Raw genomic sequence first — 18496 nt, 5'->3', positions numbered from 1 at the left:
TAAAACCTGGTTAATATGTATTGCTTTTGTAAGTGACCATGGTATAAGCGGGTTAATGGCCTTCGAAGTGTGCGGTTACTACTTTTTAACGCACTTCGCGGAAGCAACCGTCCTCCGCTTCGCGTCGGACGGTTCAGGCTTCCACGGCGTGCGTTAAAAAGTAGTAACCGCACACTTCGTCGGCCATTAACCCTTACATACCACATGCATGACAATGGTACGTTCCATTTTCAGACGTCCCTTAAGGTGGCCGTACAAGCCACATAGAACTGTTAGACACACCTGCGCTGTAAGAAACACCCTTAAGATGTGCCTGCTCCTCCCTCTGACCCTCCACGGGCCTGAACTACTCAAAGATTCTGCAGCATCCGTGTGCGAAGGCTTCAGATCCTTCTTCGGTCTGTTGATCATTGATGCACACAACAATACATTCAGAAAAGGTTTCAAAAGCCTTTAATTTTGGTCAACAGAATTCAACAAAGGATGGAACTATGAGGGTGTTTTTTAAAGGAAGCTATTGTGTCTTCTAAAGGCCTTCAGGCCATGTGCTTGATAAATACTAATGGAAATAACAGCTAACCCAAAAGGCTGATTATTTTACAGTGTCTCACTTCTTCCTTAAATAAACCAGAATACTTCCTGCAGGCTTCAAAATGTCAAAATGTGAGAAGATTAGCAGCCATGAGGGGAGGAAGGAAGAAACAAACACAGCATATCAAATTGACTTGTCTTTCTGCATGTCTCAGCCATTTTAACTAAGCTTTAACCTGTAACCATGAAGCTGGAAAATAATCATTTTGGATTCATCCTAAACCATTTCATATGCAGGACAGCTTTTCAGCAAGGTTTGTGTAGCATTTTATATTGACATTACATTTAATCAGGTAGCGCAGAAATACTAGACTCATTTAAAACTTAATCAAGAATCAATTCCAAACTGTCACCTGTTTAATTTCTTCAGATGAATTCATCTATTAGGACGGCACTCAGGGGTTAGAGCATCAAAGGCAAATAGCTATTATGAAAGCCAACGCTGCTCTGACACCATCTTGAAGGGGAAATTAAACACAAGATGAAGTTGGCAAAATACAATCTGGACTCTCGCAGTAAAAATTGTCTCGTCACGATTATATAGTTAGAGAAAATGGATTTAAATAAGAATGCCAACGTATCTTACTTAAAAAAGGTTGCATCAGCTTTTAGTCAAAGTCTTTTCACACCACAGTTTTACTCAAATATAATCCTTGTGTGGACTCAAAACAGGAAACCTTCCAACCAGATGTCATGAAAAGTCATGGTAAATGATCGCTTGAGCTTTACGGAGCAGTTAGTAGACTGCATTAATGAATCCAACCGTTCATGCAACCATCAGGCTGAAGTTCGGAGCTTTTCTCTTCTTTTTTATCTCTAGTCTGCAGATTGTCCTAAAATACACCATTCAATGAAAGCTGCGTTTTGCCTCACAAAACATGACCTTTGAAAGTCTGAGGGTTTCCACTGAAAAGGTAATGCCCTTTATATTTGTCTTTTTTTGCATATTTTACAAAAAAAGGGGGAACCTTCAGATTGCAAAACTAAACAGAAGTGGAGCTGTTTGAGAAACCCTATTTTTAAAAGAAAAAGAAAAGGACAAGACAGGAAAACTCAATGTAGTTGATCTCACTCTTTTTCACCTGCCTAAATGCATTTAATTTAGTTTTTATTTGTAAATCTCATTAAAAATGTTGTTTTCACCACCAACAAAAGCTGCTGCCCCCACTAGTTTGAGTATGAACAACCTAAAATATGCTCAAGAATTAAACCTCAGTAAACCTATATAAAACTATAATAATAAAGAAACATATTAAACCAAAACTGCTTTATAACAATGCAACTGAAAGATAACTAGCAAACAGTGTTTTTGTAATCACATCTTTTTTGGGGGGTTTCTAGTGTAATAATATTCAAACAGCCCAGGTTTCTCATCAAAAACAGGTCTTGTAGAACTGAATCAAAGGAGTTTGCAGACAGAGAGGAAGGTTATACCAGTCTCAGGGAAGCTGCTGTTGGGTTTAGAGACTCGTTTTGCTGAAAATGTGCAGTTCAGTCAATGTAAAACTGCATAATTCAGTTGCAGAAAAACCATTGTCAATGTTATCAGTCTGATCGTTTAAATGTAATTCATCTACAGAAATATTAGTGCAAAAAGTGTCATTAAACATATTGCACGCCTGTATTTTTAGAAGTTTGTTTCTGCTTCCAGCTTTTTGTGTTTCATGTCAAAAGAAAAGCAACTGGGATAAGCTAAACGTAAAAAAAACAGTTGACATAATGTGCTGTAAAACATGTCTTTTATTTTTTTGCCTTTTCGACAGCAAAAAAATTAGACTATACCAAACTTAAACAATTTGATAACTCAACAATTATTGCTTAAGGTGTAGCATCACATACTTTGTTGGATTAGTTTCTGGGATGGAAATAAAAGTAAAAGTTAGAAAATTATTTTAAAATTTTGTTTGGACCAACGAACACTGCTCGTTTAAAATCCTGAACTTTCATTCGTAAAGGAGTGAATCTCATAATTGAATCAAACCAGGTTGTACCAGTATTTTGTTTATCCTTTTGGCTTCGTTTTTTAGCCTTTACACAGATGTTTTTTTATACGGCACAAGGTAAAAACTGGAATAAGGTGGCACCATGTGGTTACAGTATTTAACCAGATTATCCAAACAGTTTCACTGTCAGACTAAAGTTAGCACAGCATTGTTTTTACCTTGTTTTATCCATTTTGAATCACTTCTGACTTTTGAAAATATTTCTCAGAGTAGTGCTTCTAAAATAATAATTATGATTATCTGCAGCAGTCAAGGACTGCTCAGACCATAATGTGTTCACAACGACGGAAAAAAAAAACTCAAAAAGGTTCAAAAAGCCCTCAAAGGAACCCGAAAAGACATGAACAGTGTGTAGTAAAACACAAAATACAAACAAAGACATAGACGGTTCTAACTGCAAAAAACATCTGTAGTGTTTCTGCTTTGTTTCATTATTATTGTGCTTACTGTCTGCACCTTTTAACCCCCCACCCCCACCCCCCCACCCCACATACTCGAAAATTCACCAAAATTTGCACATACCTAGTACCCGGTGAAAGGGAATTTTGATTAAGTGAACGAACCCCCCCCAATCCAAGATGATGACATCACATCGAGCAATACCGTAAAAAAAGATGAATGGGCTAAAAGATCCACAGGGCCAGAAAAAAATATTTCAAAATGCAGTGACGAAACCAAAACACACAGGTCAAGGATATCCAAAGAAAGTTTTGAAATTATTATGGGATGGCCAAACGACCAATGGCTTGGCAGCCATTTTGTGGCAAACTCCGAGAATTGGTGATTTTCACATTTTATCACAATATGGGAAGGGAAACTTTTGTTCCAGCGATCTTCACAAAATTTCACACACATGCTGCTATCATAAGTCTACAACGACCACAGACATTTCACTGACCTTTGACCTTTGGTGGTGGCCGCCATCTTGAATTTAAAAAAAAGCACCTTTTGTAACAGATACAAATGAAAACCCGTCCAAGAGATTTTTATCTATCGTCTTGTACCTTCTCAGGCATCAATGACAAGCTACTAAAGAAAAAATGTTGGACTTAGAAGTTGTAGATTTTGAACGGCGGGGCAGACAGGCAGCGAAGGCAGGAGGTAGCGCCTGCGGGCCAAACAACGCTGCTCGCGACTTTAATTGTATATTGTCTTTAAATCTTTTGTTTAGGACGGAGGATTTTTGCTAGACAGTTAGTTGGTTTGGCATCGGTATAATAGTTTGAAAAACAAAATTTATGAACCTTGTCAAACCATTTAATTAGTACTTTTATTTAGATTTTTCTTTTTCATGTGTAATTAAATCCCATGTCATTTTCAGATTTCTGTTTTGTCTGAAAACCACACTAAAAGTTTTGCTCCCTAGTTTCTAGTTTTTATACCACTTGTTTATTATTGTAAACTTGGGAGAAAAAAAGCTGCAGCACAAAATAAAACAGCTTTGCTTTCCTTTCTGTAACAGAAGGTGATGACCTCCCACCACAATGTAAAATCCAATTTTTTTTCTGTTTTTGAATCTTTAGGATGGATCACTGGGAGAAAAAATAAGAAAAAGGGATAAGAGTTGCAGGAGCCTGGACTATTGATCCAATTTCTATGACCACAAATAATTCAAAGCTTAATAAGCCTATGCTTCAAGTTCCCATACCCTTTCAAGACCTGGAATGGCCTTGCTGTTACCTACAAATCACAGCTGCACACAAAGCTGCCCTCTCAGGGGTGATGTGTCTGTGACCACAGGAAAGCAAGAAAAAAAAAGAGTCAAAGTTGCAAGCTCCTGGAAAATGCAACAGTTTCTGTTAAGAATTTAGCCAGCCAGCTTGCAATATTTGTGGCACAGATTCTCCAGGGAGGTTGAGAATATCAAAAGGCTGTGCAAGAGTCTTCTCTGTAAAAGCTCTGGACAGGAGATCTGTCCTTAAAAGGTAGGAGATGGTAAATGATCCCTCCAACTGTCCTTTTTTTTTTTTTTCAAGGCTCTATGCCGGATAAGAAAGAGAAAATCAGTTTATCACCCAAGCCCATGCTGGGTTGTGTACATTTAATAAGGCCTTTTTTTAATGGGAGGGGGTGGAATTCTGTATATTTTTAATCATTTCTAAAATAAGAAAATCCAATTAAACTCGTATTGAAGTACAAATGAGAAGTCAACCTTTTTAAGATAGAGAATATAAAAGGGAAGGTATAGTTTTTCTATTTTAGACTTGTTTTTTGTGGTCTTCAAAGAGCCTGTGTTCATTACTGGATCTGATGAATAACATCAGTAAAAGCTAATTCTTTACTGTAGCTTCACAATATTCTGAGCAATTAAAGAGTTTTAGGTTTTCCTGCATTCAGGAACTTTTCCTTATCCAAGTTAAATTAGGATTTGTGTTTCTGACATTCATGTCACAGAAACAGGACTCCAAAATAGAAACAGATCTCTTTAAATTGTTTTCCTTCTTCTTACTAAAACAAAATATTTTTACAGAATGAATCATTCATGTCTATGAAGTCAATAAAAACCATAATTTTAGGCGAGACAACCTATTACAGACCCTGATCTGTCTTCATCTGCGGTAAATGAAATGGGGGGGGGGGGGCTGTCTCACAGAATGAATCCATCAATTGAACTAAGTTTAAACCATACAAGCACCATAAAAATATAAATAAATAAATGTGAGAATAAAGTCAAAGCTTTACGAACACAAAGTCGAAAAATTATGAGAAAAAAACTCATAAAATCCGAGTAAAAGAGTTGATTTTTTTTTACAAAAATTAAGTTATAGTTTTATAAGAAAATTAAAAAATTTTTGAGATGATTAAAGTTAGAAATTTATAAGGCAAAAGACTGCTGACAAAAATAAAAACAAAAACAAAAACATTGAAACAATTTTGGATGAGAGACGTAGAACCCATTGTAAGTGGATACTTCAGCCAAAAGGAAGTACTAAAGCTTTTACTGAGCTACTGTAAACTTATTGTAAGTATGAAGATATTAAAAAAAAATTTGAAGGAAACCGGACTTTTTCAGAAAAGGATTCTTTACCCACAAGGATCTCTGGTGGACGACCCTGTCATTATGCCCTCAGCAGTATAGATGCAGAGGTTTGAATGCATTAAGACACATGGATTCCTATGATAAACTAAAGTCTTATGACATCACCATAAATAGGTGCATTGTTGGATTTAATTGGTACATAACGTGGATTGAGTCTCAAACAACCATTTTTAATTCTGAAAAAGCTGGCCTTTTTCCTTGTTTTTTATTTATTCATATAAATTGTGACTTTTTTCTCATTTTGTAACTTTATTCAAGTACATTATCGTCTTTTTCTTAAAATGGTATGACTTTGTTCTTATATATCTTTATTTTTTTGTTTCTTGGTATACAAGAGTCAACACATAAGGAAACAGTTTGTCAAATATCCAATAAAACAGATAAATCCTAAAATCATATATTATATAAAAATGTACACAATTTTTTAGCTAATGCCATATTAAAAAAATATTTTACTACATGCATTGATTTTTTTCATCATTCAAATTGGAAGTTTTACTGTTTTTTCATTCTTTTCTTTTTTATTTTTTCTTTACTCCTAATATCGCACGAATATAAAAAGTAAAGTTCATGTTCAAATTTAACTGTTCCATTAACTGTTGCAGTTTTCACTTTGCTTTTTATTAATTGAATTGTTCAAAGACACAAAATTTTCTTAAGCCTTTTTTTTTGACAAAAAGTTATTTTTCCTTTCACTGAAACAGGTCACAAATGACCTAAGCTATCAGTTAAACATGCAGCACCCCGATGGAGAGGGAACCCCAACAGTCGAGTCTTTGTGCTGCTTGAGCTGTGATCTGCACTCACCACTGCATTCTCCATGCTGGCTCTCACTGTGAAGGCTTCTGCTTTTAGCTCCGTCCTCTTTTTCTTCCACATTTACCCGCGGTGTGTCTTCCAAACAATGTCCACAAAATTAAAACCAAACTAAAACAAACAAAAAAGAAAACAAGGAGTAATTTAACCTGGTAAACTGCTGTCCGGCTTAGCTACTGTTGACAAGTGGTTGCTAAGCAACTGGTTGTCACAAACATGTGTCCTGTTTCTACAAAGACCAGAAAGAAAATGGTTTCTCTTTAAATAAGGTCAAGATACCTTTAAAAATATATATACTTTGCAACTTTAATGATTAGAAAATTGAAAAAAGTATTTCAAAATTAAAAGTATGTCCTTTCTTCTAAGCAAAGAAGAAAAGAAACTTTGCAGAAAGCAATTTTAGAAGAACTTTGAACTGGTCTATGAGTCTTTTAACAGCTTGATTCAACCACTGCACTGAAACCTGAAAAAAGAGAACATTTTTGTAATTTTGGTTTTATTTTATTTTTTTAGCTTTAGAGATGCGGGAGAGCCTTTCTTCTGAAAGGAGGGCGCTGTGGAGAGGTCTGGGTTAACCAAAAAAATAACTTGTTTTTTTCTTCTTCCAACTTGTTCTGTCCAACAACTGAGCAAACAGATTAGAGCTGAAGGCCTTTTGTGTTGGACAGGTTTTACTATCACAAAAAGAGGTTATATATCTTCAAAAAACCAGAGTGTACATTTGTAGAAACCCCTTTTTGTTATTTATTATTTTTTATTAATTTGTTACATTTAGTGTGTGTGGGGAGGGAGAGGGGAAGAATGTTAGGTGGGAGGTGTTAGAGAATAAAAGGAAGAGAGGTGGAGAAAGTGGGGGATACAAGCGCTGATTTAAATAAGTTATTATTTTAAGCTTTGTAACAATTATACCAGATCTGCTGAGATGAGTAATATTATATCCAAAGATGATATTCTGACACGAAGATGAGCGGAAGATATCCGTCCATAAAAAATACATTTTTAACTAATTCGACAACAAAATTATTTTTATCATTATATTAATGTATACATTCTGAATTAACTGCACAGCTCCATATTTACATTTATCCAGGTATCTAACGGTTGCAAACAAAAAACTTTCATCTACAATGGGTTGTAAGGGATTTTGAATACATAAAATGCAATTTACATACTCAGTTGGGGTCAATCTAAAAAGAGTTTTGTTTTTTACGAGAAGAAAGCAAAGAACACAGCTTTTTTTTAAAGTAGCATCTAAAATAAATTCAGTTTTTGAAAAAACATCCTATCCTTGTTTCTTGTTATTTTTGTGGACTAAATGCCAAAGATTTAATAAAGCATTGATCCAGAAGAAAAAGAAATGTCCAGATTACTTTTTTAAAGTCATGGAATTTTAAAAGTGTTTTAACGGTTTGCGAGTTTTTATTTTTTCCTGTTCCAACTCATTGTCTGTTTGTTACCTGCTTCATTTTTCTTCTGTTGAAAATGTTCTATTTAAACTAATGAGCTACTACAGTGAGAAAATGACTTAATCTCACAGAGAATTACCTTTTTTTAGTGCTTCTGCCACAGCTCTCATGCCAGTCCTTTTTAAAAAGGAGAATCGATCGCACCCTCATCACTGTACTCAGGCAGAAGTAAATACTTAACGACGCTCCACGGCTGGCAGGTGGACCAAAGCCTAGACTTTCACTTTTAGAGCCGCCTTAGTCCTGACTCATTTCAATTTAGGGATCTGGCACTTTTAAACTTGCAATATCATTCTTGCCTCTGGAGACTTTCTTGGGTGAACCGGTGCAGCTGTTATTAATCTTCGGTGTACAAGCAATTTCTCTAAAAGCCCCCATTTGTTTTTTATGGCTCTATTGAGAGAGAACGGCATAGTAGCAGGAAGCGTGCCAGTAAACAAGCCATGAAAGGTTATGTCCCTGTCAGCATTCAGCTCTAGCCTCTCCTTTCTTCTTGCTTTCCAGATAATTAAAAAAAATAAAGGGTAGGGAGTTTTTAGAAAGCAAACTAACAAAACTAACATGCCAGGAGCAATTCATCTGGGCTGGAAAGGGATTCAAACGAGGCTCTCTGTCTCACTGCAGTGGGTGTGTCTACAGGAAAGGATTTCATTGTTTTCCAGGCTTTGCCATATTAACGCTACATGATAAAAATCTATCAGTGGTTGCAACTGAAAGATACATGTTGATGTTTCTTCCTCGGGCTATTGTGTCACCACGTTGGTGTACTCAAATGACGTACTTACATCCCGTTCAAGAAAAAAAACACAAGAATCCAGTTGCTTTCTGTGGTGGCTTCGAAAACAAGAAACAAAAGAAAAATAAGAAGACAAAATGTAAGTCACTTCAAAGAAATCTCAATACATTCCTCTGTGATTAATTTTTTTAATGCTATGTATCCTCTTCCTCCCCCTCATCATGTTCCAGGTTCGGCTCATTTGCATCCAGCTCCCGTTAGACGCGGAAACCATTGTCCAGTGTGTGGGAAAGCTGCTGTAATGATATCATTAAAGAAGAAACTGGCGCATACAAAGGAAAGAGTCAGAGAAGGCCAGGAAAAGAATCTCAGCAGGAGAAGGCTCACATTGAGTCCGTTGCTCACCAATTACTGTGAAACAAGACAAACAGCTATTAGAGTGTGGACCATTAGGCAGTAAGGAGAGCAGTCAGTGGCTGGTTGGCTTTAAATGACGGTCAGTTTGTAATGGCCAATCAGTTTTCTCATTCCTTTTGGTTTTATTGTTAATCTCTCGTATTTTTGTCACCTTATTGGATATTTTCTTTTCTTTATCACTCTACTGAGTCATACTGCATATTTATTATTAAGAGCCACATCATTTGTTCTGACGATTATTTGGTTTTGTTTTTATGAACCTTGACTGGTTGCAGCTCGATGATGTAATCCCTGCATTACAAAGATATAGCTGCACATGCCAAAATAGTGACTGTACAACTCATCCATCTATCTAGAGCTCTGGTTTCAAGCCTAGGCTTACTTCTTTCTGGACACCTCTATACACATATTTTACAGTTGTTTCAGGTAGGGTTAACAATGCAAACTGGTCCAGGAGGATTAAAAATCAATTAACTAAAGTGTGAAAGGTGACAACTCTCAATCGGATTATTTTGTTGTCATAATTTTTGCAGTTGATTGCAAAACACTGTGTCCCCTTTTGGGATGCTGACTTGTTTGGACCTTGTTCTTCACTTGGCAAGACAGAAAAGACTCAATGCAAAGCAATGGCGCATTATTGTCACGTGACAGCCAATCGAGGAATATATGTCAACAGGTCTGCCCTTCTGTGTGGCCAAACCCCCCTGCAGGAGGGACCAAGTGGTTTAGGTGTGATGTAAATTGGCTGGCAAGCAAATGTGAATGAATGTAGCACAGTGGCATCACTGCGCTCTGATGGAAACTATTAAAAAAAAAGGTTATAACAGCTTGTGTTATCATTTCGTGATTACAGTGGTCCCTCACTGTAACGGTTCAGCTTTCCCGATCTCGCAGATTTTCGTTTAGTACAATTTTGATTCTTTTTTTTTTTCTTGTCTGCATCCCAATTGGCTGTTGGTTTAATCAAGCAATCTCTATGCCATGTCCCCTGTATGTATTCAGTTTGCCAAATATACATAAATCTTCACTTGTCAGCAGATCTTTTCTATATTAAGGGACTTATTTTTCTATGAAAGTTTGAACGTTGAGAGTTTAAACACGACAAAAATGTGTTTTTGTCTGATAAAAGTGTATCAAGTGTATCAAAACGTCTATAATCATTGCAAAAAACCAGATGCCTACAAACTTTCCGCCGTGTTCACTTGTAACCTTCCTGACAGCCATTTTCAAACATGGCCACAGATCTGCAAATGTCACAGAGACTCCAAACACAACACAGCTAGCTTTGTTTTCACTCCAAACAATAGCAGTTCTGGTATCCAAACCGTAGTCTTCCCTCCCCCAGAGGCCGGATAAATCCAAAGTCATAGATCTTTTTAAACTGTAGAGCAGTTGGCAAGAATACTTGATATGGGCGGAGAGTTGCAGGCCTCTCTCATGAAGCCGCAACGTATTGATCTTCATGCATTATTGAGGCTGCTGTGAGACCAGCTGACATTGGAAGGGAAAGCTTGCTCTCACATGTAGCTCCCACTTAAACATGCCCACTGGACCACAGCAGCAATAATCACACAGATCCACATGATGGACATAAAGATAATAGATCTCTAGCCTAAGTGCTGCCCTATGAATTATGACTGTCCACATGATTAAGTATGTATTAGCTAACACATATGTATGTGCTTGTCAAACAGCAGAAGGAGGTAAATCTTCATTAGATTATAGGCCATTGTGTCATGGAGGGTTGTTTAGGTTTTTTTTTTTTTTTTCAGGCTCAAATAAATTCATTTACTCTTAGGTGTCTCACACCCTGATGTCAACTTTGGAGCTCTCAGCAGCTCTGACAACACCTCGCCCTCCAGAGAATGGAGCTTTACTGTCACCCTCAGGTCAATGTCACACCAACCCGACTGGGCAAACACTGACAGCAAATCCCCACCGGGGCAGACTGTGCTCCACTGTACTGATGGTGTTGTAATGGGAAAAAAGGGCAGTATGATGAAAACACAAAAACACTACAGAGGGTTAGAATTTTTCATAGGTAATAGACCTACAGAAAAGGACTATTAAAGACCCACTTTGAGCATTTTCTTTCTATTTTAAAATTGTTCTGAGTGCTCTTTTGCGATTTCTAGCCAAAATCAAATCAAGTTTTCTGCAGAATTTGCCACTAAGTTGTTGGCAGAGAGCAAGTCCATCCCCTACTTAAAGTTAGCAATGCAACAAAAATGGTGAGCAATATTGGAGCTACCCAACCATACAGTTTAGAGCCAGATACCAGCTCAGACAAAGAAAACGAAGACGCACATGGATGTAGTCATCTATAAGTGGTTGCATCAGAAGCGAGCAGAACTAGGAGCTTGTGGCTTGCTCAGCTTTTTTACTACATGGAAAATAGGATCCTTATCAAACGGCATTTTGTCATCTGCCCCTGATACACCACTACTAGAATAAAGAAGTACTCAAACTCCACCTAGTTTTCTTTAAATATGTCGACCAGCCTGAGAAAAATGCTACAAGAATGTTAAAAACACCGAAAATACTATTTTCACCAGAGTGGATCTTTAAGTGTAGAATTTTAACTTGTACTGTGCTCATTTTCTTTTTAGGTGGGCACTTTCATGCTGTGTATCTAGCAAAGATTCTCATTTTACAACAAAAGTTTGTCTAGAGGAAAAAAACACATTTTCATGATTAAAACAAGAGATCTGTTTACTCAACCTTGAAACTTTACACCTTCAGATTGGATTTTTGACTCAATTTTACATACAGTATAAAACTTAAATATTTCACCAGATCTGGAGTAAATAGCTTTTAATCAAAGTATTACAAATGGTTCTGCTCTTATTTATGTTTACTTAGTTGCACAAAGAGTTGTTTTCCAGCTTTAAAAAAAGACAGTTGAAGCTACATCTAAACAAGAACATATTAATTAAACTAATGTGTTTAAAGCAGATGTTTAAAGATAAAAGAAATTTGGAGAAAAAAAAACTATTTTGCCTTCTTTTGTGAACCTGAAACATCATCTTTGCTCAAACCCCATCTGCTTTTCCTGAAGCCAAAGTCTTAAAGTCTGCCTCACTGCATACCTGACATCTTGGATCTGTTAATTGCAGCATTTGTGGTCGTGTTGGTATTCAGGGTTGGTCCTGGGAACAGTTGGTGTTTAGCGTTAAATATTTCTAACATGTTTTCAGCAGAAAAGACCCTGGGCGGGGGGTCATGAGGACAAGCAGGAATACATGTAAGACAAATATTATTTCTTTATTAGCATGAAGGGAAATGCAGAGACGGATGTATATAGTGGCTGCTTCTATGTATCTGTAATTACGTTGTAAGATTGAACTTGCGCTATTTTCTCCCTATATGTGTATTAGTGCAGCAATAGTTTCTGAAAATGTAAGATCCAAATGTTCAAAGTCAGCTTATCATGTTTGGTGATTCAATACAACTTAAAGAAGCTATTAAAAATTCAACCCTGTGTCCTAATTCACCACCATTTTTTTTTTAATTCAATTCAGTCAATGAAAAATTTGAGATACAGATGTTCACTTCAAGCTGTTAAACTGTCTCACTTTGAAAACCACATTTGTAATCATATATTTATGAAGTGTTAACTTTTAGAATGATAAAATCTGAATATTATTGTATTAAAATGTTCATGGGTCAAAACTGACCCAAACACCATGAATGTTGCTGTAGGTAATGACATTGAGAAATGACTAAAGTCAACAAAATTATTATTGGTGTGTTGGTATGTCTCTTAGTGATAGTAAGGTAACCCCCTATTATGTATTAATGTGATTTCTTTTTAGGAACATTTTAATAATTTTTCTAAAATTTTATTTGAGGGGTATTCTGAAAAACGAGCATTAAAAATAATAAATTCTTGGATAAGGCAGCCCAACGAGATGACCGTTGGGCTACGATGAAAACTTTTTTTTAACAAATTACAGTCAAAATAAATTCCCTTATATAATAGTGCAGTTATAGTATTTATTTATATTGAATTTCTGATTACTAATACACCAAAAATTGAAAAAATGTGGAATGATGAATTTTGGCTCAAGTATATTTTATAGCAAAGAAAATGTGTGGGTCAAAACTGACCCTTCAACATAAGGCGTCGTAACGAAGGCTAACAGGAAGGTTAATAGATAAGCGTTCTGCTTAGAAATGGTATTGAAAAGCATGAAAGCCTTGAGGAAAAAAAGAAGGTCTGATAATAAAAATCAAGCTTTTTCTTTTACAGAGTTCAAGGCAAGAATTTTATGCCACAAACTTAGCTGCTACATTCAAATTATCAAGGCATTGTCGCTGCGAGAATCTGAGAGGTGTCTGTTGTAGTGTTAGACCCTGAGACGTTGTTAGCACATCCTGTAAGTGGAGCTTTTTCCAGCACTTCCCAAAGACGTTGTCTTTGATTACGTTCAGAGAGCAACTGAATATTTCATTATTTCATAATCAATTACATGGAAGTCATATTAATAAAATATGGCCCTCTGTAAAGTTCAACATATCTTAACTAAAGCTCAAACTGTGACTACAGTAGTTTTCAGACTACAAGTCACAACAGAGCCGAAGTCGCAGGAGAAAAAAAATTGCATACTAAAGAGGAAAAAAATCCTATAGAAGTCGCACTTTTGGGAAAAAAATATGGGAACGAGAACATTTTATCTGGAAAGATGAGTCATATTAAAAGAAATTACATAACAACAATAGACTGAATATACGCTTCACTACCATAACACATTGATGATTATTTAGCTTCATAATACATAGGAGGTATCTACTATAATGGCACAAAAAATGAACAATTATTCTGCTAATAAGTCAACTTTATCTTACTTCAAATCACTAAAATTGTTGAATTCTTCATCCTCTGTGTCGCTTTTGAACAATTCTGCCGAGTCTGGCGTAACACTGAGCGGTGCTTTTACTTCTGCGTTGCTGTCAGTAGTAAACAGATATGCACACCTAGAGTGCCCACTAATGGTTTGTATTTATTTATAATTTTTAAAAAGTCACATGTAAGTTGCCCCCCCAGGCAAGCTTTGCAACTTGTCCTTTGAAAAACACTGTACTTTAAAATATGTAGATCCACTTTGACTAGGACTATCTCCTTCACCTTGCTAACCCAAATGTTGACATAATTCAATGAAAATGTCTCACAATTATATAATTTTTAACCCTTTAACACTGAAGATGTCGCCAGCAACACCTAAATAACATACCCTCTTTGTCATACGATATTTCTTCAACCATCAACATGATTCAGCTAATTCGGTCACGGAGAAAAGCGGCTTTTTGTGTTGTTCCGTTAGTAATGTGTTGCATATCGGTGCAAACTCGCTTTTTCTCTGCATCAGCAGATTTATGTTAATTGCGTTTGAACTTTACTACTGCAGGGTTGCATATCAGAGTAAGGCTCCTTTTTTTGGCTTCAGAATACACTGGAATTTTGAAGGTTGCGTAAATAGTTGGAGTTACTTTTATCGAAAGAATCTAAACACTGCGTTTAAGCTGAAATTTAAAAAATCTAAATAGTATTTTCCCAATTTCCTTTAAAAAAATGTATTTCTTGTGTTTTTAAGAGAAACAGAAATCCACTAACATATGGGTTAAAGTGAGCATTTTTCCAAATCCTGTACAGTCATGTCACAATCTGTCACATTTGAAGGAAGAAGAGCTGTTTTCTCAGTTGCCTTGACCCTGCTGTTGAGAGTGCTGCCTCTCTAATACCAGGGAATTGTGAGGCTTCAGATTACTGAACCACAGCATCCACCAGCATCCTCTGGAGACTCCAGGTCAACACGTGTATCACAAACTCTTTCCCACTCAACTGACTGAGAATACACATTTGTCTGTATTTGTACAGGTGTGCATAGAAATCGTGATACAAAAAGGTCCAACAGTCGTTAAAAATTTACAATCTTGTTCAACTGATTGCTTAGAAAATGCAGCGTTCTACAGCATCCACCCAAGTGCCGCAGGTCGCACATTACAGGACATTATTATTCAATGAATAGAGGTGATTGTAGTCTGCCTTTATTATCTGCCCTCCTCTCAGTTCGTTACAGGTGTATAGGTAGCTGTTTTGGTTACCGTGGAGACAGTGATTAGACAGGGCTGATAATCCACTCAGATTGGTTGGCTAAATGAAAAAAGCCTATGCTTCACTATAAGTAAAAAATAATTTCAAGGAGGCTGTCAAGTGATTACTGTTTTATTAGGTATTTTGTTGTTTTTTGTGTGCATTTAAAAAAAACTCTCACTTAAATGGGAGAGAAAGCTGTCAACAAAGACATGTATTATGCAGAAGTGCATTACATGTTTTGCAAAAATGAATAATGCAGAGAACACAATTTAGACGCTCAAGCTTTGTTGTGTGCTTACATGGCAGAAGAAGAGAAGGCCTGTGTGTGAACTGATCAATATTTTGGCTAAATTTCCCAAGTCTCCAATTGCAGCAAGTTAGAAATGACTCAAATAAAGCTAGAAAATACAATTTGAACACTTTAAACTATTTTAATTTGGTTACAAAGTTTTTTTTTCCTCATTTGGCTATGAAATTTGTGTGTTACATGTGTATGTTTGTATGTGCGCTCAGGTTTGTGTGTACGTGTATGCATGTTTGTACCTGCCAACTTTTTCATTCATTTTATTAGCTTCGCTAAACTTAGTGAAATCCTTCTTTTCAAAGTTGGTGTCATGGATTCTTCCATTCGAAACTAATATCATGGAACTGCTCTTATCTAAATGACCTTATGTCTAACAAACATTAATCAACTATGGTGGCACCGAAGTGCAAATCATGTTAACATATCATACAACCCAAAAACAAAACTTTTTTTTTTTTAGAATTGTTTTTGATTTTTTTGGGGGATTGTGTCTGGTTTTGGAATTTTGTTATGATTTTTTAATATGTAAACCTTTTTAAATATTTCTTTAAATTGTTGTTGTGATCTTGCATTCCATTGAATTGATATGGTTTGCACTTCATGTGCATTTCTTTATCTTCTTTTTTTTCCTCATTTCAATCAATTTATGACAAAATGTCCTAAATTATGTTTGATTTATTGATTTTTTTTTCGATTGCTCGAAATAAAACAGTTTCAAAAACAAGTTCACACAATATTAGGTTACTTTCTGCCATTTTTTTTTCCTTCTGTTTCTTTAGGAAGTCAAAAGCAAAGGGTACAGCTGACTTAAATGTTGAAATTGGTCGATCAGGCCATTACATGTGATTTTGTTTGGGGGGGGGGGGGGGCAGTACCGGTACTTTGGTTTATTTGAAGTGTTGTTGTAGTTTAGCCGTCTTTGTTCAGGTCATTTTTCATCAATGCTCTAGTTTGTCGGTCCCATTTAAGTGGTTTTTAAATGTATTTAATCATTTCCATTTGAGGTTTCGGGTAAAATAAACCCATTTTCTAATTATAATTCCTGTGCTATCCTGACTTTTCCCTCATTAATAATCACTAGAATGACCTTAACTCATATAGTAGCTTTAGAAAAAACAAAGTTGTATTAAATGTAGCAATAGACATCAACATAAACGAAAAAATAAGAAAAATCCTTTTAATAAGCTTAGAAATGTTAGATGTAAAACTTGTCAGGACTGTTTAAGGTTTAGGAGGCCTAATGGAAGAATCCATGACACCAGAGTTCAGTACAATATATTCTATAAAGGGGAGAACTTTGCACATAAAAACTTTGGAGTCACTTTTCTCCATCGTTTTCCTGATTACCATATGGTGCAGCTTCAAACGATCATCCTCCACCAGCCTCCTGTCTGGTTCTGCGTGCCGGTGACTGAACAGCCTGGTCCTTCTGCTGTGTTGCTGGGCTCGCCTTTGGGCTCCATCTCCTGTCAAAGCATTTACACAAATTAGCCTCTGCAGTTTATTCTTGTGTGAGGTGAACAGACGTGCCAGACACCTTTGCGTTTCTAATTGAGTAAAAGGAACACATTTCTGGCTCGCGCCAATTCGAGGGAAGAGCAAGAGGCAGAGACTGCAGGCAGGCCCTGTAGTTTACCGACTGTTGTCCTTCCACTTCTCCATTAATTGCCTTTTTATGAAAATAAAAAACAGCAGGTCGAGAAACAGCTTGTTTTCTGCTGCTGTGAATCAGAAGTGCAATAGCTACTTATTTGCACTTTCACCTCTACCAAAAGATTAATTTTTTCACTTGCTACCTCAACAGTCTAATAATTTGCCCATTACCAAGGCCCGATGCGTGCAAAAGAATAAAAGCAAAAAACTGAGTAGTGGTTTATTAAATCCTTAAACTTGAATTTGCTGCATGTAGTCAAATGGAAGAACAATCAGAAAACTAATGAAAATGAAAAAAACATGTTTTTTTACAGTAATGCAGAAACACAAAAAATGACTCCTCACCGATCAGTGCAACGTCTTTTTGTTTTATTAAGACGTTATCACCAAGGCAACTGGACAAATCTGACATCTGTCCTTCATTTTTCGTTCACTTTGAATACGTTGCTCAAATATCTGCCATTTATCCCCTCAGTTCCGTCACTGCCGTGAGATTTCCTTGCAGTTTAACTGACATGTGATAGCGGCCAAATGCGCACTCCTAATGTGACCTCTTTTTCTTGACTGAATAATTTATGCAAGAGGAAAAGGATCATCTGTAAAGCTTTTAGAATCAAATATGGCTCCTTTTTTTTCTTTTTTCTTTTCTTTGGAGCGGCGTCATTTCGGGGGCCTTATATGGATAACAAAATGACGAATGACAAAAGGGAACCAGTGAAAAGGCAAGACATTCAGAGAGAAAAACAAGAGACAAAAGACAGAAACACACAACAGCCAGATTTTTGTGCCGTTTGTCAGCACAAGGACAGCAAAATGTCAGTTTCTGTGCTGCATCAGTGAGTGATGGCTGCCATTATCCCACCCAGTGGGTATAAGCAGGCAATATTAGCACACTGTTTCCACAGAGTTCTCCACAGTGGGGATACCAAGAGCCAGCATGGAAAATGGAGTGTGAAAGCATGCGAGGCATAAAGATTGCTACAGGAAGATTTAAAAGGCAGGGGGGAAAAAAACAGGAAATAAAGTAAGGAGAGAGAAAAACAGCAGACAAAACAGCCTCCAAAAGGCAAGAGACAAAAAAAAAGGATGGAAAAGCGAACAAAGAAAGTTAGTATCCCTGGTGTTTGAGCAGTGGCAGCACTTTCATGTACAGCACAACAAAGTGAGATGTGACAACAACTGAATAAACCGGCTGAGGCAGATAGTGCAGCTTGGGTCTTTTAATGTGGATTTGCACAATAAGAGCTTTAATTAGACAAAAAGCACACATCACAAGTCCATTTAACTCAGAAGGGGGAGATTACCTGCAACTGTTTCAGCAGTTTAAATGGAAATATGGGTTATAACCAAGGAGTTATTTCTCTTTGTGAGTA

The 18496-nt window shown here is 36.5% G+C and overlaps 1 protein-coding gene across 2 annotated transcripts in view; it reads right to left on the bottom strand.

Annotated features, from left to right (window-relative positions):
- pacrg (PARK2 co-regulated) overlaps positions 1–6657 on the bottom strand; it is a 165069-nt gene extending 158412 nt beyond the window's left edge. Inside the window, exon 1 of one of the 2 annotated variants that reach the window (XM_078940477.1) lies at positions 6442–6657. In XM_078940477.1, coding sequence (XP_078796603.1) covers positions 6442–6513 — 72 coding nt within the window. In that variant the 5' untranslated portion in view covers positions 6514–6657. The remainder of the gene's footprint in view (positions 1–6441) is intronic. The other variant, XM_004082184.4, reaches the window with a different exon arrangement.
- Between the last annotated feature and the right edge of the window lie 11839 nt (positions 6658–18496).

Source organism: Oryzias latipes, chromosome 22 (genome assembly GCF_053564925.1).
Source record: "Oryzias latipes strain Hd-rR chromosome 22, Olatipes_Hd-rR_3.1".
Lineage (NCBI taxonomy): Eukaryota > Metazoa > Chordata > Actinopteri > Beloniformes > Adrianichthyidae > Oryzias > Oryzias latipes.
This window is presented reverse-complemented; position numbering and strand designations above follow the sequence as displayed.